The sequence below is a fragment of the Fringilla coelebs genome (assembly GCF_963513975.1).
Source record: "Fringilla coelebs genome assembly, chromosome: 17".
Classification (NCBI taxonomy): Eukaryota; Metazoa; Chordata; class Aves; order Passeriformes; family Fringillidae; genus Fringilla; species Fringilla coelebs.
The window spans coordinates 7,605,926-7,626,921 of NC_140043.1; the positions used below are offsets into that span (position 1 = coordinate 7,605,926).

Genomic DNA, 20,996 nt, shown 5'->3' on the forward strand with positions numbered 1-20,996 from the left:
TTGGTCCAGTACTGGAAGGGAGGAAAACTGGATGCAGAATTCCAGATGTGCCCTCACAGCAGGAATCAGTTCCCTTGACCTGCTGGCTGTGCACATAACACAGCTCAGTCCTTGGTCAGCCTTCATCACTGGGAGCTGGCACTGCTCATGGATGAAGTTGGATGTTGCTCTGATAATTTGGAGAAGGCTTTCACTTAAAGTGAAGTATTTTAGGAACTTTTAAAATAATATCTGGAAAAAAAATCCCAAAGCCAGAAACATTTTATTAAGTGATTTCAATTGTATTTGATTTTGATTTCCAGATGACTCAAATGAAGTGTATGGAGCTACAAATGTATTCAAAAATACAGCTTCTATGTTATTGTGTTGTAAGGGAAATAAAAATAATAGTGTAATAATATGAAATTCAGCAGTATAGTTCATTTCAGGTGATTTATCTGTGTGAAATCTGTGTTCTGTTAATTGGCAGGATGGTTATTAAAAATGCTGGTTTGCTTGTGGATGAATCTCCTTTTCAGAAGAGAGTTTGTTTTCCTTTGCTTTAGTACAACGTTTGGGTATATGTTTGAGCTGTTCTCAAACCCATCTTTTTGCAAGGTGCACAAAAAACCAAATGCAGTTCATTGTCAGCTTTGAGCAGGTAGATTGGTGAGATGATTACAGCTTGTAATAAATGTCACTGATTCAGATAGTGTTATTTGATGGTAGGTCCTTTGGCAGGGTTTCCTGTGCTCCATCGGGGTGCAGGAGCTGGTTTCTGTTTCAGGAGCATTCCTGTCTCCACCCGTTTCCGCTGGGGAGAGCCAGTGCAGGGACAGCCTCGGCTCCTCCTCAGCCCCTTCTGCACCCTCCGGGTGCCCCGGCTGCCTCCACACTGCCTGTGCCCCTCCAGCCCAGTGCCCTCTTACTGGTGGATCCAATACTGGTTTGTTTGTGTATATATGTCTTGTAGAAAGGCTGTAGTAGAAATATTTTTCTGTTAGATTTGGGCAGAATCTTCATGACAGTTCAGTTTTAGCAGAGTTGTGCACATGCTTTTACTGTCCATTTGTTTGTAGTACCCAAAATCACAACCTAAGTTTCCCAAGAGGAAATCTCTTCTCTTGGAAGCTCTTCTTTTGTATTTTAAGAGAATTTTCATAAAATACTGAAATACTCTGTGGTGATTAGGATGCAAATGAGAGTTTTTGTTACATGGTGGAAAGTAATTCGTCTGTGTTGTGGGTATGTTTTAAGTACGAGCAACTTGCAATTAGGCTACAGTTTATAATGTGCAATTACTTCATTTTGCAGTTTTTCTTAACGTTAGCAGCTGCCACTGCAGTACATTACTTCTTGCTTCTTCAGAAGGAAGGCATATTGCTTCACCAAATATTGCTGATGTGTCCTGAGTAAAATTTCAGGTCATTTGAGCACTCCAAATCAATACTCCCCAAAATGCTTCAGTCCGGAATTTGCCCACTTTTATTGGGATTTGGATGTTGCAAAATATCCCAAATGACATTCAGGTTGACTTTTATATTGGATTTTTTTTTTGAGTGTTTCATAATTCTGAAATAGCTTCCTTTCAGCTACTGGAGCCAACATGTCTTAATGCTGATACCTCCTCTGAACAAACCACCAAGCTGTGAATATGCTGAGGGTTTACTGTTGGCATGTCTTTTTAGAAACATGGAAAGGACATGCAGAAAATGCCTTGTAATCTTACACAAAGGGAAGTAACTTCTGATAGTGGTGAGATGCACGCTCAGTGCTAGTGGTTTGGTTGTTTTGGTTTGCAAGTGAAATACTGAACCAACCATGGCTGAGTGGACAGTAGCAATGACCTTGTTTTCATCAGTGCTTTGGGATAGTTTTCATTTTGCACTGATGTTTCGACATCAGGTTTAGAAAAATCTCTGCTTTTGAGTGTGCATGAATGATTTTGTTCTGTTTTCTGTTGGAATGAAATACTGTGAACTATCTCTTCTGAAGATTTATGTGGTGTGGAATCAATTAAATAAGCTGATTTTAGGGGGAGTGTCTGGGATATAAGTCAAATTAGAACCTTAGCAGACAAAAGACTAAAGCACACTGGAGGATTTGTTAATCCTATCACCACTCACAGTGCTCTGGTAGTGCTCTCCCTTCTCTCTAGGAAAGGGGAAGTGTTTCCTGCACGCATTTATGATTCCTGCTTTGCTGCTTGGGGATGTGGTGGTTGTTTTCCAGGCTCTGGAGTAACAGTAATGATGTTGCAGACCTGTCTTTTGCTGTCCTGGTGGGTTTTTGTTGCCCCTTGAGGAGCCTTAAGCACGGGGGGGAGGAGTTGGGCACCTCATCGGCGGTGTGGAAGCTGAGCTCTCCTGGGTGTGGAGGCTGAGCTCTCCTGGGTGTGGAGGCTGAGCTCTCCTGGGAGGCCCAGGCACCTGAGCTGAGCTTTGCAGGGCTGAGCCTTGCAGGCTGACCTGTGCTGATCTCGGGCTGTGCTGCTGCTGCAGGGGCAGCTTTTCCTTCCATGCCTCTGCTCTGTCACTCCTTCCTCCTCTCTTGTTCTGGGGCCTGCACAGCTAGAGCATTTGCTGTGTTGGAAAGCTGCTTTAGCTGAAGAGTGACTTCATAAAAAAAAAATTGAAAGGTGGAAAGCTGAAATGATGGACACAAAGCCTGGGAGTGCTGGTGCTGACACAGGAAGGGAATAAGACTATGCAGGTAAAGGCTTCTTTACTGTTCCTGCTTCAACTTGGAACTGCTTTAGTTCTCTGAACTGACACAAACAAAGGCACTGCTCCAACCAAAAAAGTGAGAAAGGGCAGGGATGTGAGGCAAAAAAGGGAGAGTGAACCACAGCCCCTCCTTTGAACTCACTGAGACCTTAGATTGTCTCGTGTTGCCGAGCTCTTACAATTTTAGCCCAAAATTCATTCCCACGGGAATTTATATACAGAGGAGAAAGATAGTGATATTTAATATTGTGGTATTTTATCAAAAGCAATTGGTGCCTTTGGAATGAATTTATTTCACAGATGCCAAGGGGCCTTTAAGCATATTGAAGTTTGTTAAATTTGGCATCAATGCTATCAAAGGAAATACTGGCAGTGGAGAACCAGTAAACCTCTAAAATAGGGAAAGGAAGTGGGAAGGGAAGAAGTAGATAAAGTTAGATGTAAGAGTTTTCTATTTTCTGAAGACTAACTTGAAGTGGCAAAAAACAGAGTAGGTATATGTGGTGGTTTTAAGTCAGTGTTCTACAGCTAAAGGCACAGAAAGAAAAATATACATTAGAAGAGATTGAGATAATTGATTTTTTTTCAAACAACTAAGATTAATCAAAGCACCATAAAATTAAATAACATCTTTAGCCAAACGATACAGAACCTTGGGTGAAATAGCCAGTATTAAGGTGTAGTTCTAGAACTGCTGCTCTTCGTAGTTCTGTTTAGTAGGTGCTAACAAAACACAAGTCATCTGGTCTGCCACACCCAGGATTATGAATTGACTGAGCTTCTGGCAAAAGTAATTATTTTAACAGACTCCATTTTGCATGACTAGCTATTCAGTTTCAAAATATAGGAGTGATCTAAGGAGTTATACTATTAAGTAATTATTATGTGCATAGTAAGTAGCTTAAAACTGATTTTTTTGCAAGGATCCATCAAATACTGCTTTTCAAATTCTGAAAAATAAAATTGTGCCTTTTGTAACCTATTGGAGCCTGGAATGGTTTGAGTTGGAAGGGACCTTAAGGGTGAAGTAGAGCCAGCCCACTGCAGCGACACCTTCCCCTGGACCAGGTTGCTCCAAGCCCTCTCCAGCCTGGTCTGGAACACCTCCAGGGATGGGGCATCCACAGCTGCTCTGGGAAGTCTGTGCCAGTGTCTCTCTAGTGTAAATTAGATTTATTTGAGCAGATACAATGAAATGAAATGAAAGCAAATCTTAGGAAGTTATGAAAGTGCCTTAAGAATTTGTGGTGCAAAGGGCAGAAACCTGTAGTAGATCAGATCTGAGTAAAATCACTTCAGAGTAATTATTCACCTTTGTCATGGGAGGAAGGAGTTGGCGTAATTGTAGCAGGAAGCTTTGCTATCAGGATTGATTTGGATTGTTAAAAGGAAGATGACTGAAGCAGTAGGTGGTAGAGGTGAAGGCAGTGCTGTTGCAGTTTGACCCAGTAAGCCTCAGAGGTTAACTAAAAGCAGAGTGGAGTCAGCAGCTCCAGTTCAGCTTCAATGGGCACCTTGCAATGGACTTGTGATACAATAAAGGACACTGATTGAGAAATTATATTTCTTTTCTCCCTTGTTGGCTTTTTATTTGTTTGTTGTTTTTTGAAGAATATAATAGTGAGGTAACTCCATTTTCATGGATTGCTGACTTTCCTACATGGCAGGGCTTAGTCTGTAAAACTAAATGTTTAATGGAGAAAAGTAGAAGTGTATTAAGATGCCCCTGTTTCTGTCGTTTATTTCCTGAATTCTCAGCTGACAAACCTGAGAAATGCTTTGTTACTGAGAACCTCTTCTAGAGAAAGCTGAGAAATCAAAATGAAACTGTGACACGAGTTGGTTTTTTATAAATAGGTTTCTTGAAACACGGCAAATGTATCCCAATATAAGTAGGCACTTGTTCCTTCTAAAACCAGGTGCTGATTTTGTAAATTAGTGCTAATAAAAAAGTCTAATGAATAATACACTTGTCTTCAAAATATTATGAATAAATGGAGGAAAGTAACAAATATTTCTAGTAAACGTAGGTGTTTACAGTTGGCTACAAAAAATACATTCAACAGTGTAAAAATGACACATTACTGAGTGTCCTCAAATAGTCTTTGACTATTTTTATCCTTTTTCCAGTCTTTTCTCTTTATTAAAAAAGTCATACACTGTAGCTGCTCTCCGTGGTTTAATCATGTAGAAGAAGAAAGTAATTATTTTGAAGAATCTGGAAGGGTTAACATCTGATTATTAAAAAAACAGCTCCAAACAAAAAACCCCAAACCCTCTGCACTTCTGCAACCATCTTCCTCATCCCCAAAAGTTGTAGCGAACAGTCTGTTAGGGTGGTTGTTACTGTGTCATAATATTGCATTATTTTATTTACAGGAGTCTTAAAAATAAGTTTAAGCTATTTGCATTGTAACTTGATAAATGTCAGCGTGTTGTGGAAATGTCCGTGATTGAGCTAAATGTAGACTGAATGAAAAGATTAAAGATCTCCGTAGATCAGCTTGCTTGCTGGGAATTATTTTTGTGAGTAAGCTGAATTACCCAATATTTCACAAAGATTCTTATCTCTGGATATGCCCTTGGAATCGTGTTTCCACAGCAACACAAAGCTACTGATTAAAAAAATCCCTTTTAAACTTCAAATCAGTCTTTTATTTAGAGTTGTAATTAGGATGTTTGCCGGTAGCGTTGTGTATTTTGTGTGCGTGTGCTGAGAGCAGCCTGTAAAACAGCCACGAGGTGAATAATCCTCGAAATGTTGGAAGAACATCCCATGGTGGGGGAAGCCTGCAGGCAGCGTGGCAGAGGAGCAGGCAGTTGTTTTTCAGCGTGAAGGACCAGCCCCGTGTGGGATGCAGGGACTGCCAGGAGCTGGCTCCTTTCCTGCCGGCAGCTGGGCGTGCTCTCACTTGTTCCAGTTCTGCCCCAAATGAGACATGCGAGGAATAGGAATGGGGGGAAGAACATGCAGCAGGGGCTGAGCTTTGGCACTGGGCCACACGTGCCTGGTGCAGGCTTCCCTTGCCCGCAGAGTTCAGGGCAGAGGGGCAGGGGCGCCTGCCCGAGGCCGCCTGAGCCGGCAGCGCTGCGGGCTCGGAGCCGCTCAGGGCTGCGGCGCCTTTCTGGTCACTGCTCTTGGAAGCAGCCCCGCCCTGCGCTTCTGTTTAAAAAGGAAGTTGGTACCAGAGAGTAGAAGGATAAAAACTGGCTTTAAAAGTTATGTGCTGCAAGTTCTTGGGTTATAAAGCTCATTTGTTTATTTTGTGCATCTGCGCCTGATGTTTTACTTAGTCAAAACTTTGTTATGTATTTACAAGATACTTAAAATCTGGAATGATAAACTCTGCTGCTGGGGCTTGTATTGATTTTCACACGATGTTGCAAAAGTATGTAAATAACGGTGCCATTGCAGGTTGCCACAGTTTAGTAACCACGGCTTGAAATACGAATAATGTGACTACAACAGTTGGGCAGTAAATAGTAAATTTAAATCTATATTTAAATTTATCACATTATAGATAAATAGCACTCACAGCTCAATGGTTGTTGCTTCAGCTTGTGAGGCTGCACATGATTGGGGTGGAAATAAATCCTCCCTTCTGAATATTTAAATTGTTGGTGTCTAGATTCGTCATAATGGGACAGTTCTGTGGGTGATGATCAGTACATGTGCTTAACGATTAGAAACAAAAAGCAACAAACTGGCACCCTAAGAGTTCTTAATATGGGAACTGTTATTCCCACTTTACAGATTTTTATCTTCTCTGGAAAAAAAGTCAAGATAATAGAAAGTTCCTGACTTCAGAAGATGTCCCAGTTAACTGCTTCATTGCAAATATAGCCAGCTGTTGTGAGGTTTAGTAGAAGCTGACAGCCCAGACAAATAGGTTACACTGTGCACACTGGGACAGCACTGCCAGAATGCAAATAATCTAAATTTAGAATGCGCTGGGAAGCGGATGGGATGTGCTGTGGAGCTGATCCTGGTCGGACTGCAGGGGGAGCACGGGTGATCAGGAGTTGCAAATGAGATCAGTAATTGCGGCTGCGGCTGCAGCCCGCAGAGATGAGCCGTGCATGGGCGGCAGGGAGATGCACCGGGGCCTGCATTTGCTCCTTCAGTGTGGTTTTGTTTGCAGCTGCTGGAATGCACACTGTGAGCAGCATATTTCTTCAGCAGAGTTCTGGGGATGAGTGTGTAAATCTGCTGCTGGTGGCAGGCAGTGAACGGCTGGATGGAGGGAAAGCATGGGAGGTGGTTCAGTGTGCCTTACAAAGGACCCAGTTCTGTGAGTTTAAGGGGGTTCCTGCATAGTCAATCAGTTATTTCCATAGGGCTTCATAGGCCAAAAAGGGGTCTGGTGGTAGCCTGACTCTTCAATTCCCCTAAAGTTCAGTCTAATGTGTGGCTTTTACACTTTCCTATAACCTGTGTCAAATCGAGAAAACATTTTTAAAGGGTCACAGAGTTTGCTTAAGCAATATGTGCTTTAAGGGCTGTGGCTGAGAATGTGAAATCATGTTAACTAGATAATACAGATTCTCAATGTACCTGCATTATGCATGACATTTAAAATATTATGCTCCAGCAAGTGTACGTGACTGCTTGTGTGATTAGCTTCTTGCTCATAGAAGTTGAGATAATCCCTTGGATGTTTAATGAAGTTACAGGAAGGCTTATATTTCAAAAAGTGTGACATCAGAAATAAATCCAGTGTCCCTTTTAATGTTTCAACTAGACAATATTTCAGTTTTGCTCCCCTCAGCTGAGGCAGTGGAAGCTTAGCTGCTCTAGTGATGACTGTATGGGGAAGGTACCCTGGAGAGGAAACTGATTGCATCTTTATTGCAAATATGCCGCTTTTTTCCTCAGTGAACCAGATGTATTATAGTTGAACCATCAGAAAGCAAATTTAGCCATCCTTTTCTAAATGACAGTATAAACCTTTTGCTAAGAAATGTTTAGGACTGTAGGTAAAACAGCTTTAAGAGAAGAAATCTTGGTATGTTTAATTGATGAATTCATGTTCATTTAATCTGTAGAAGGAAAGATAACGTATTTTCCATCAATAAGCAACCCTTGCAAAGCAATAACTGATTTATCAAATATTTTAAGAGACTGGGAGCTTTTATTTAAGCAGCATCAATGGGTAAATATTGGCATTTTGTCTTTTTGTACTCTGCATAGCTGCTGCTGCTCGGTCCTTTGAAAGGAAGTAAGATTCTGCATTGTGGCAGAAAAAATGCTCAGGTCAGTACAGAGGAGGAGGCAGGAGGTTTGTTTATAATGATGAAATGGCCCATAGGATTCTTTCATTTCTTTCCCAAATCCAGGTTGTTTGTGCTTCAGAGTTATTTCTGGTTTTGTTTTCTGCTTGTGACAGACCTCACTGGTCTATTGTAAACACCACAGGTGATGAGCTAAGAAAATTACTGGAGCCCAAGTGCCCTTGGAGGCCGATGCCAAGTTCCACTTACAGCACTTGGTTATTATCTATTTTGGGACTGAGGAACTGCTAATGTGTTATCTATACATATGCAGCAGCAACAGTTGTAATGAATGCTTGCTCAGCATGTGGCATTTCAGAGCTCCCCATGGAGCATTTGAGTTCAGTGTTTCTAGAGGCAAATAAATGGTGCTGTCTGTGGGTACAGGCCAGGGTTGGGGATGCAGGCAGGTCAAAGGGAAAACCGTGCAAAAAGGATGTTACAGTTACATATCCATGTGCTGTATGAAGATCTTCCTTGTGACTCTAATTGACTGAATTTTATGTCCATTTGAATAATGAAAGTGAGAAATTTTAAACAGTTTTGTGTCCAGTGATGACAGTACCATCTCAAAAATACCTTGTTGCACCATATTTCTGCTTAGTTGTCAAAGAGCCTTGATGTGGCCAGGCATTTGAATTCCTCTAAGGTCTCCCTTTCTAACTGGGTTTTTGCATGTTATTCTGCTTTACCTGGTCGCCAGGTACCTGGACATCTCAGCAGAGTAAGGCAAATTAAAAGTGTATCAAAGAAAGTTCTGGGACTCAGTTATAGAAAACTGGTAGGATGTAAAGCTTCCTTGGCTAGTATGATTATATTTTTGTATTAAATAGTTGAGGCTAACAGAAATGTATGGAATGTAGGCTTGATTTCCTAATAATTCAGTAGCAGGCTTGAGTAGGGACCAGAATAATATAAACACATCTAAATTTTAATTAATTAAATTAACATATACTTCTAATAGAGTAGAAAATATGATAATGAGATGCTTTGTCATTTATATAAACAAGACCATAGAAAACACACTAAAACTTGCTAGGATTCATAGTCCAGAATTTAGAAAATCAGGTATGTTTTACTGAGACTTTTAATTAGGCTGAGGCTGTGATATTCTTCATGAATGTGTAGGCATGTTGAATATTATTTTTTGAGCCTGTTTATTGGTGTAGCTGGCAGTGGAGTTCTGAGCTCCTGGAAAGAGTCATGTAAATGTAGGAGGCAGTGAGTTCCTTCCCATGGGTCACAGTCACTGTGATCCTCATTGTGCTGCTGCCTGCTCCCACTCCATGTGTGTATCTGGATACAGCTTTCTTTCCTCAAGCTCTTGTTACCTTTGGAATTGAACTTGGCAAGGTGTTGTCACAAATTCTCCATCCCTTTTGTTTTTCCATGTCTGTTGTGGAGGTGCTGACAGTGTAGATTGATGGAAGCATGAAAGATTGTGACAACTGCTATTACTTGTGGGAGCTGGACACAGGATGTGGTATTCTGCTGCTTAAGAGATGATTTCTGAAGGTTTTTCTGCACCCCAAAGTGAATGGGTTAACTCTAGATGAACTTTCTCAAAATTCTGATGATGGCAGCATGTAGAAAAAACCTCAGACTTGGTTGTTGCACAGGCTGATAAAGAGGACAAATACCTTTTTCAGGACCCATGAATCAGAAACTCCAAGTCAGCTGGAAAAGCCAGTGGTTGTAGAGACCCAAACAGGTTGGTGAAAGAGCCACAGTGTTTTGTCAGTTCACCAAACTAAAAGATTTGTCACTGTCACCTCTCCCCATTTGATAAAAATAAATGTAAACAAAATGCACCACCCCTGCATTACATGAATTCACATTCTTTCTTTCTGAATTGAATGAATTTAATGTTCCTTATAATTGATGTTATTGATTCTCTTCTAGTTCTGCTTATGATAACGTCAACAAAGTTCGAGTTGCTATAAAGAAAATCAGTCCTTTTGAGCACCAGACATACTGCCAGAGAACTCTGAGAGAGATCAAGATCCTGCTGCGCTTCAGGCATGAGAATATTATTGGAATAAATGACATTATCAGAGCTCCAACTATTGAACAGATGAAAGACGTGTATCCTTTCAAAGTGTTATTTGGCATCGTTAGCAATGGTTGCCTCCTTTCTTTGATTGTTTCTTCCCCTTCATCCTCTTCCTTCCTAAATATTAATAAAAATTGGCTTCTAGTATTGTAAATCAAAAGGGAAGTTAATAGTATTTGATCAGTTTATAGTTTTGATGGAAATGAGCACTAGTTTAATTCTTTCTTTTACAGGAAAAGAGAATAATTTCTATCTTCCAAGGCAAAGAATTCAACATTGTAGATAAGATTTAGTTTAGTCACGTAATTCTAAAACTATATTTGCTCTAAGTAGAGCTGCTGTTACAACTGGTTGCTTTGATGAGAAAGTAAAATGGCCAGATTCTGCTATAATTGTCTCAAATTTTCTTGAATTAAGGGGAAAGAAAATTTTACTTAACTCATTCCTGTCAAAGAAAAAAAAAAGGCCCTTCTTTTAATTTTCATTGCAATCTTATTTGAAAAATAATCTGAATGTGTATATTGGGATTTAATTTTGGCAAGAGAAGGACTGTTGTGTTCAATGTAGCATAATAAATATAGATAGAGTAGAAAAGAACAGCTAAATTTTTAAAGTGGGGAGATGGTAGAGAAAATTGATCAGAAATTATGAGATCTTCTACATTCTTGCTTTTATGCAATTGCAAAGTATCTTGGAAGCTTTTTACTCATTAACCAAAAAACCACCCTTTGTTTCTTGGCAAGCAGGATAGGAATCAGATGAAATTAAGATTCCAATAAAAGTCAAGCTCTGCTATGAAGAAATAGAGGTTTATGATGATTAATTTGAGAAGATCACATGCTGGTGCCTCTTTATTCTATAAAGGGCTGCATCATGTAACTGGATTGATTGGATTCCAAACTTCTAAAGCAAGAATCAGCTACACAATGTCATAATTGTCATCGAACAGACAAATAAGAGAGAAAAGATGTTCTAGAAGTTTCCTTGGGTACTGTACATTGATATCTGACATGACACCAATTTTTTTTGCTGCCTTACATCTAATACCTCACAGATACATTGTGCAAGATCTTATGGAGACAGATCTTTACAAGCTCCTAAAGACTCAACACCTCAGCAACGACCACATTTGTTACTTCCTTTACCAGATTCTGAGAGGGTTAAAATATATCCACTCAGCCAACGTGCTTCACCGTGACCTCAAACCTTCCAATCTGCTGCTTAACACCACATGTGATCTCAAGGTGAGTTGAAATTTCTTACAGATTTTCCTGACGTGGTTTTCATAAACAAAGTGCTGTAACCATGAATGTGGGGTTTTTACTGGGTATTAATGTGATTTTTGTCCTGGAAAGATTGCCAAAACATTATTTGGTTTGATAAAATAATTATCAAGTTTTGAGTGACTAAGAATCTGTTAGATTGCTGTAATGAGTGCATCACTGTTTCCATCTGGAGGCTGACTTGGAAACAGCCTCTTTGAAAGCTGGGTGAAAATACTGGTCTGAAGCAGCATCATGTTTACTTCAAAAGTAAACTCAGAGCTGTGTATGTTTCAAGATTTGGTTTCTCTGTTTACACTGTTAATGTTTTGTTGTTGGAAAAGGACTTCATATTGGTGGGCAGCTAAAGCAGCATGTGAGATTCAGTGCTGATTAAATGCATGGCAATTACTTAGGGAGGGAATGTTCCTAATTTGCATTTCCAGTGATCAGCTCTGTACTCGTTAATACTACAGAAGGATGAGCTTAGAGCTGTTATGATTCTTGGAAAATGTCAGCTCAATGCTTAGTGGCATTCAGTAAAGCAAACCAAGTGTGAAGAAATAGAACAGAAATAGAGAATAAAACAGAAAACATGCCATTCTGTACCTTTCAGTTAGTTTTGAGTCTGTGATCATAGTTATTACACTTTTCCCGGTGATATGAGGCGAGCAGGATTTCAAAGTAGTGCTCTCCATAACACAAAGAGCTATTTACCCTGGGTCTCCTCTGCTGGGAGATACTGCATGAGGAACAGAGGAATCCAGTAGAATTTGACAACATTGATAGCATTGTCAGTGGCATTGGGATGGTGAATAGGGAGCAGTTGTGTTCTCTGTCCATACCTGTGGAAAAGGCTGGGAGTGAGGAAAGGAGCAGGTGAAGTTTACTTATAGCATTGTTAAGCTGTGGAATTTGGTATCATAGAGCACTCTAGATATTGCAGTTTTTAAAAAACCACCAAGCAAGTTAGCAGAAAAAAACCCTCATTGAGTGCTCCCTGTGGTTTAGGGTCCCACAGTGACAGATCCATGGAAGATGAGAGAGGCACTGGAATTTGTTTGACTTTTCACTGTACATCATGTATTTGCTGCTGGCCACTGATGGAGTGGAATTGCTGAGTTTACAGTGCTTGATCCCAGGTGGTACAACTGAGTTTGTTGAATACTGTGTTGCTCCTAATTACCCTTTGATTTTTAGTGTAGCTCTAACTTTCTCAATAAACAAACCACAAAATAGAAATGCCCTCTTCAAAGTGTGAACCAGTTGTGGGCTGTACAGGTTTGTCACAATTCCAAGAGTGTCACACAGTGCCTTGCTGTTTGTATGCTGGTCCATTCTAAAGACTGGCTACATGCTCAATTCTGTCTAAATAATGAAAAGTCACAATTAATAAAACGACCAAGAATTGTTACCTGCTGTGGCAGGCATGAAAAGAAGGTGATGAGAGAGGGATTTTTTTAAGGAAAACTGCAAGTCAGTGTTTGTGATTTTACCAGTTACTCAGGAGATGCAACTGTTTGAATCACCATCTGATCAGTAGCAATTAAACTTAATTTCTCTGTTTCCTTCTATACAAATACACAGAGGCACAGGCTACTCAACAATACAACTGCAGATATTTCAGTACATCAGTAGTACTGTTGGTGTCATTTCATTTGCTTAGTAAATGGTTGCATGTACATGATCCTCCTAAATCTTCCCATCTGCTTGATAGCTTCATCCAATTTTAAGCCATCTCTGTTTAAAAAACCCTGATACTGGTAGCAAGAACATTGTTTTCAAGAAGTGGAAGCTAAATATGTAGATAGGATGCTGGTTTTATTATTTTTTTTTAAATTTATTTAGCAGGGAAGTAATTTCTTCTGTCTCAGTAGCATCTGTTCTGTCTCTCCAAGGCATGAAGTGCTGACTGACATACCTGAGTCTTTCATTACGTAGTTTTTTATTCTCTGCTATGACTTAGTGAAAATGCCAAGAAAATTTGCCTGTTATTATATTGATCTCAGATTATTTATTTTATTTTTGTTATTGTTTTTGTTCATGTAGAGAAGCCTAAAAAGCAACTCCTGGTGCTTTGCCTGCTATGCATCATCATTTTTACAGGCACAGTGGCCCCACAGCCCCTCCAGCAGGGCAGCTGCTCTCTGTGTGTCCTTGGGGCAGGGTGGGAAGGGTCTGCCCTCCCCAGCTACAGCTAGAGCTGTGCCCATCCCTCACCCCAGGCTGCAGGCAGAGCCCTGGATCTCCATCGTCGCTTTCACTCTGTGCTATCACTCCTGTCAGCTCTGCAGCCAAAACCTCTTCCTTGCAGATTCAACCTTGAAGTCGTTCTCACTAATGGTGTTTCTGCTTTTCTGCTTAACCTGTTTCTGCTCCAGTCAGCAGGGGCTTTTTGTCATTTTAATGAGCTCTCTTTGTCATTATTCTTCCTTTCCATCCCATGAGCATTTTTCTACTTGAGTTGAGAGATTCAGAGACATCTTCTGTAATTCAGTTCTTGCTTTTCACTGTGGACCAGAGAGTGTCTTTCTTCTTTTGTTTTAATACTGCCAAACCCTAGTGCTTTGCTTTTGTGTAGTACTGAAATTCTGCACAAGTCTCTTCGCCTGTAATCTTATCTAGCTTTTTCGAGGTTAGGAGGAAGAGATTACAACAATTTTGCCTGCTGCATAATTATTTTCTGAAGTCTCTAAGCTGTCCTCTACAGTTTCTTCGTTTCTGTCTTTAGAAGAGGCTCTTCTGATTATTTGTAAGCTAATTGCACACAAGGCAGCTGCTCTGTTCCTGTAGCCTGGGAGAGCCTTGCCATGCTTTAGAAAGGCTCTTTTTGGGGTTGTTTTCTAAGGATTCAGGGAGCTGGGTTTATTTTTTTAATATGTAGCTAAAGTAATGGCATGCAGCTTGTCTTTATGGCATTGATCACTGCCTTTTCTTCAGACCCTCTGTGTAACAGTCAGCTGCTGAGTCTTGTCTTTCAGATACAGCTTTTAGTCAGGTGAAGTATTTCTTCCCTAACTGATCTATCAGTTATTTCACTGACAGGGTGTCCCTACAGGAAAGTTAAGAAATATCTGCCAGGGCAAAGTGAGGTTTCTGTGGTTTTGGTAGGATTTTCCATTACTGACTTTATTGACTGCAGCCTATTTTCACTTCACATTTTCAGTATAATCACTGTACACAATTAATTATCTAAGACTAAATATTATTAAACAAATGTAGCAGAGGAATCTCCCACTGTTTGCCCCTCCTACATTTCATGCCTGGTTTTCCTGAAAGTATGTATTCTTTCATGGAAATACATTTTGTGTGGCAATCATAACCTGTTATTCTTGGGGGGCAGCAGAAGCTTGTGAATGTGTCTAATGTGCCCCTCAACAACTTTGCCATTGACCTTTGGGACGGTAAGAAAGGAACAGCTGCTCTGCTCTACAGCAGTCTGTCTTCACATTTTCCATTTTCTTAATTTCTCTCTAGACACTAAATAGCTCTGAAAGCCATGGAGCCTCCTTACCAGAGCATAACTAAAACCACCTTTTTCTTTTTGCTGAACTCACTAGTGTAAATTGGTGTTTTTCTTTTCATAGTTAGATAAAACTATTTTCCTTCTAAAGGATTGAGAAATATTTTCTTGCTTGTGTTTTGTTTTTGGGGGATTTTTTTCTTTTTGTCTTTTAGGCTTATGCTTCCTTCAACAGCCCATAATCTCTCCAGTCTACCATTATCTCATGATTGGATAGGTTGTTTCTTATGCAAAGATGCAGTTATGATGATAGCTTTTGTAAAATAGGGTGTTGAACTTGGTTACAAATGTGTTGGTTGCTAATTAGGTTTTCTGGAAGTCTTAATTGCTATTCTTTTTGTTTTCTGGTGAGTTTGAGAGGTTCGAGCAGTGTATCTTTGCCTGTTTGGCAAGGGTGCTGTAAGCAAGCCTGCAGTGGAACATAAATTGTGAACTGTTTCTTATTTTTACTTATTCTTACTGGCCCCTGAATGGCAGTTGGATATTCTTTGTAATTGATCCAAAACATTTTTCTTCACATTTGTGCAATAACTTTTCTAAAAGCATGGGTTGCCATCTCGGCATTTGTGGGTGTTGCATCATTGTTTGGGGAATGGTGAATCAGTAATGTTATAGTGTTGGAAATGTGTGTCTAATGTGCCTTTTTTTCCTATTTACTTCTCTAAAACCAGATTTGTGACTTTGGATTGGCTCGCGTTGCAGATCCCGATCATGATCACACAGGATTCCTGACAGAGTATGTGGCCACACGTTGGTACAGGGCTCCTGAAATCATGCTGAATTCTAAGGTAAGGGCCACAGTGAGCTGCTGGGGCGCTGCTGTTGCTGCTTATTCCCTTGTGAGTTCCAACTGTGCTTGGAACAGCAAGCCCTTCTGTGTTTTTAGGATCAGAACGCACGCACCGTCTTGGGGAGAAGTGGGCATGGTTTCCAGTAGAGCTACTGGCTTGAAATAAATTGTGATTCCAGAATCAGTTACTGGGTACTAGAACTGAGAAATCACATGCTCGACTTCCCACACCTCCAGTTCCTTGCCAGTCACGAGACTGCTTCCATCTCCTGCTGTGCCACTGAGCAGGACAGGAGTGGTAGGAATGAGCATTCCACTGCTGCCTCCATCAAGGCTGCAAATGTTGCCTTAATGTTATCTTGACATCTTAATTTAGGTTTAGAATGTATAATGAGGGTGAATCTGATCCTGAATGAAGGCATGTGATCCTTCTTTTGTGTCAGTCTTAATTGCATTCCCATAGTCTTCATGAAATCATTCCTTTGGTTTTGATCTATCTGGAATTACTGTTGTGTTCTGTGGCCGTTTTAAGGTGCATCCAATCCTTGTGTGGGTGGTGGGTCTCCTTCAGAACCCCTGTGTTTATTGCACAGCCAGACACTTGTTAGCAAAACACCTGGGTGACACCTGGAGCTGTATTTTATATTCTGGGACAGCTGTTGTTCCTGTAGGATTTACAGCTTTTCCAGTTGGTGGGTTTGTTTTGGTGTGTCAGTAGTGTGCCCAAGCAATTTAAGAAAATAGACATCTGGCCAATTGAAGGTGTTTTCCCTCAGCTTCCTGTATTTTAAACTCACATCTTGTATTTTAAATCCTCACTGAGGCCACAGCACTGGGCTATCCACATCTACTTATCAAAGGCTTTCACAATTATAATTTGTGTTTGTAAGAGGTGCTCAGGTTATAAATTCCTGCCTTAATGTGTGATTTCTTTTATGATTCTGGTGCCTTGAACACAAATGATGAAAGGATGACATGCTGAGGAGCTGGTGCCCAGTGGCTGTGGGGTCAGTGGGGACAGAGCCTTCCCAGTGGAGGGGCAGCGGCAGCAGGCCAGGCACAGTGGGGCTCTGTCACTGACAGGTGTCACTGCTGTGCCTTTTCCTGTGGATGGCAGGGGTTGGCCATAGCCGTGGATATCCCACTGTTTGTTCCTTTCCTGTTACACCCCAGTGACTGCTGTGCTCTCCTCCCAGCATCCTCACCTCCTCCTGCCTGTGGTGTTGTACAGAGCAGCCAACCAGCAGCCATAGATTTGGCCATTTCTCCTTTGCCAAAGGCCTGGTCCTGGAGTGCTGTTTAGAACCCCTCAGGGACAGCTGCTTTCACATGTGTTCAGCACTCTGTCAGGGGCTGTGCAATTCAGAGTACCTGGTTTCCAAAATGTTTTAGTTTAAATTGGTTATAAAATTAGGGAATCTCAACAATCTGCATTTGGTCACAGTTTAGCTAAACTTAAAAAATCCTTTTTGAAAACTGTCTCTTGGAAACTTCAGTTCTTGCTACCCCTTCAAAGTAGTGTTTTGATATATGGTTCTTAATTATTTCATTTGCACAGAAAAACCAAACAGCATGAGCAAGCACGACTCATCTAAAAAAGAAAAAAGATGATTTGTATGCACTTTCACAGTTTACTAAAGTAACATGTTGCTGCTATTATACAAAAATTTGACAAAAATGTGTTTCTGCTTCATTTGCAGGGTTACACCAAGTCCATCGACATCTGGTCAGTGGGCTGCATTCTGGCAGAGATGCTCTCCAACAGACCCATCTTCCCAGGAAAACACTACCTTGACCAACTTAACCATATCCTTGGTAAGCTTTATGGAAAAGCAGCATTTCCACATCCATATGTCTCTCTCCATCGTTTCTGCCAGCTGGGCTGGTCTTTCTCCAGTGGGTCACGGTGTAGGGTGTGGATCTGCAGGTGTGTCTGCTGTCCCCTCTCATTATTTTTGCAACAATTGCTACAGGTAATCATTGTTTTGGGGACAACTAGAGAATGCTTAGCAATTTATTTACCACATCAGCAGATATATTTTAAAAACAAAATTTAAAAAAAATAAAGTAAAAGCTCATATATTATTAGGTCCAGGTCAAATTTTTTAAAATTTCTTTTCCCACCACTTACTGGGATCTTTCTAAGAGATTACAGATCATTAGAAAACTCGGATCCATTTATTTATTTAACAAATGGTTTTTAGTAAAAGTTTCTAAAAACTACTCAGGTATTCTCTATCCTTAAAACATTTGGTCTGAAATCTCCTTCCCAGCAGTTTTAATACTGAGTTTTAGCAGATATGATACAGCTGTGTTAATGTGATTTTCATAGACTGCACTATTGTTTGTATTCATATTTTTTAGGTATACTTGGATCCCCTTCCCAAGAAGATTTGAATTGTATAATAAATTTAAAGGCCAGAAACTACTTGCTTTCTCTACCACACAAAAATAAGGTACCATGGAACAGGCTGTTTCCAAATGCTGACCCCAAAGGTATTTTATACTCTATTACATTGTATCAAAGCAATGGCAGGATGGGAGTTTCTGACCTAAGAATTTATCTTTATATTGGAAATAGAAGATGCAGGTGCCTTAAAATAGTACTGTAAATCTAATATAAAATCATAAACCAGCACAAAGCCCTCACGTTAGTTTATCTTTTTAATGCAATTCCAGTAACTCTAAGATTACCTGTTGTAGAGTTTGGTCTTTAACTGACATGTGAAATCCAAACTCTTGTCACTGTCCTTGGAAGCACAGTACATTATTCAAGTGCTGATCATCAGCACTGGATTTTGACACTGGCATCAAACAAGTCTTGAACTCTGTTTCTAACATCAGGTAGGAGGCAGCTGCTTGCTGCTGCCCTGGATAGAGTTTTGCAGACTGTGCATCAGTAGTAGGTTAAACAGGGTCTCATCAGTGGGTGGGATCCTTAGGTATCATGAAAGCTTAAAATGTAGTGGGTTAAAAAATTCAGTTAGGATGTGTGGAGCAAAAGTTATAAAAGCAAGGAATATAATAATTGTTAACCTTTCTTAACAAGGCTTTAGTAAAGGGTAAATATGATTTCTTTTGCTAGATAGCTATTAATTTACCTTTTATACTCAACTTTGTACAGTTTAAGGGTGGTTGTGTTCACAGTACAGTGCTCTTTTACCTGCTGTAGCACAATTCGTAAGTCACTTCTTTTTTAACTGATATGGTAATTTACTCTTAGTGGATATGATCAGGTACTGAATTACCATGTAAAAGCTGATTTCTGCAGATGGAACTGTATGGAGCTGATTATCCCTGTCATTGAGGAAAACAGCAGTGATGCTTTTATAACAGTGCTCATCAGTGTAAGAATCCTCCCTGTGGGCTTTGACAGCTCAGATGGCAGCAGTGCTGGTACCTCAGCTGAGGGGGAATGTGCATTTGGTGCAGCCCCTTGGCAGTGACGCCCCGAGGGCAGCTGTGCCAGGGCAGCTGTGCCAGGGCAGCTTTCAGGATCTGGCTGTCACTCAGGGCAGGGACAGTCAGTGCTGTGCCCACCTGGGGCTGAGCACAGAGGGAACCCCAGCAAAGCACAGAGTGATGGTTCCAGTGCAGGTCTGAGGCTTTTGGAGCTGCCCTCGAGTGCAGGTGCGTCTCTTGTGCAGTGCTGGGTGCTGCAGAGGAGCTCGCTGCAGTGGCAGGGGGATGGTGATGGTGATGGTGCATCCTCCCTCCCAGGCTGCGCCATGACCTGAGGTCACGGGTGTGTTCCTCATCCTGGTGCAAAGCTGCAACTGCTGCGCTGCATTAAGAAACCTCTGTTAAAATTCTGCTTCATAAATGATGTGGTGAGGAAAAGAAATGTGGTGGAGTTTAGGATACTGCAGATATCTTAGGCCTTCTTGCTCCTATAATCAGTTTTTTCTCTTCTTGGAGAAGGGAAATGTGTTACAGGCACAGTAGCTGACTAACTGCAGTAGCACTGATTTGTGATATCTGTCCAGAGTTTCACCAGACCTCACTCTGTCTTACTGGATCTTCAGGTTCTTTATGGATTCTTTGCAAATTGTCTTCAACAGATTTTGCCTGAATCTCATGAATATAAATGTATTTGCATCTTCTCTGGAGAGTATCTTCTGTGTTGCTGGTTGTGCCAGAATCTTTCACTGTGATGATCTAGAACTCCTAATGACTTCTTGATGATATTTTCATCTGTAAACAGCCAAGTTCTCTTCTCAGAATAAGAACGTATTCATAATTATTTATTTCAGAAAAGCTCCATCTTAGTTTGGATTTTGGCACAAAAATCCAAAGCATTTTTCTGAGGGAAGAAAAAGTCTCTTCTATTTAATTTCTGTAGTAGTTCAAGCCAGATTGTACTGTAGGATTCAGTGTATTTCTTGCCTTGCCGTCCATTCTGGGGCTGAAGGGCTTGGCAGTGGAACACCTCTGCTGGAGCAGGTGGTGCCCAGGGCAGCTGCAGCCCAGGAGTGCTGAGCTCTAGAGGGGCAGGCACAGCCTCTGTGCCCAGGTTACAGCTCCCAGCTCCAGCAGGGCAGCTCCAGGGGTGCACTGCCATTAGCACAGACCTTGGGTAGTGGGTATTGTCTGGGTAGGGTCAAGATTTGTAACACTTTTCTGGAGTGTGTATTAAATCCTTGCTCACTTTTTTTCCTCTTAGCACTTGATTTGTTGGATAAAATGTTGACCTTTAATCCTCATAAGCGGATTGAAGTGGAGCAAGCTTTAGCCCATCCATATCTGGAGCAGTATTATGATCCAAGTGATGAGGTAAAGACATTGTTAAAATGTAAACATTGATAAAGTGATCCAGCTGATTATTTTCTACTTTAGTTCTAGGGTAGTATTTCTATTGCACTAATGGAGTTGAAGAACAAATTGCATCAATTTACCAAAATTTTTTACCAAAAGTATTTCTCACTTTAGTATTAAACACTTAGGAGATGCCACACAATAAATAGATACTAGGGTGTCCTCCCTCTCCAGACACGGCTCATGTGAGGCCTGGTTTCATAATGTCTGAGGTAAAGGAGGAGAATGACTGAGTTTGCCATCAGATTATGCGTTAGAAACCTGAATGGGAACTGGCTGTAGTTTATGTACAATTCTGAGGAGATTTCTGGCTCTTTTTTGTGAAGAAATAGGGGAGGAGGAAATAACCCAGTTTCCCTTAACGGCCAGATATGTTTATTCCAATAAATAAAATTGTTTAAGATAATTTTTTTCTCCCAGTAGATGCTGAGTTATGAGCCTCGAATAAATATTTCAACTTGCAGCTTGGATTTGACTAGCTACTTACTGTGCTTGATGTAAAATTTGGTAAACTAATACGTAAAGCACACATAGGACTAACAGGGGGAGTTCTGCCTTGCAGACCGCTCAGTGTTAG

At 40.7% G+C, this 20,996-nt stretch overlaps 1 protein-coding gene across 1 annotated transcript in view; it reads left to right on the forward strand.

Moving 5' to 3' along the window:
* MAPK1 (mitogen-activated protein kinase 1) overlaps positions 1–20,996 on the forward strand; it is a 31,502-nt gene that overhangs the window by 6,275 nt on the left and 4,231 nt on the right. The window contains exons 2-7 of the mRNA XM_084217484.1: positions 9,879–10,061; positions 11,084–11,273; positions 15,486–15,602; positions 17,305–17,419; positions 17,969–18,100; positions 20,268–20,377. Coding sequence (XP_084073610.1) covers positions 9,879–10,061; positions 11,084–11,273; positions 15,486–15,602; positions 17,305–17,419; positions 17,969–18,100; positions 20,268–20,377 — 847 coding nt within the window. The remainder of the gene's footprint in view (positions 1–9,878; positions 10,062–11,083; positions 11,274–15,485; positions 15,603–17,304; positions 17,420–17,968; positions 18,101–20,267; positions 20,378–20,996) is intronic.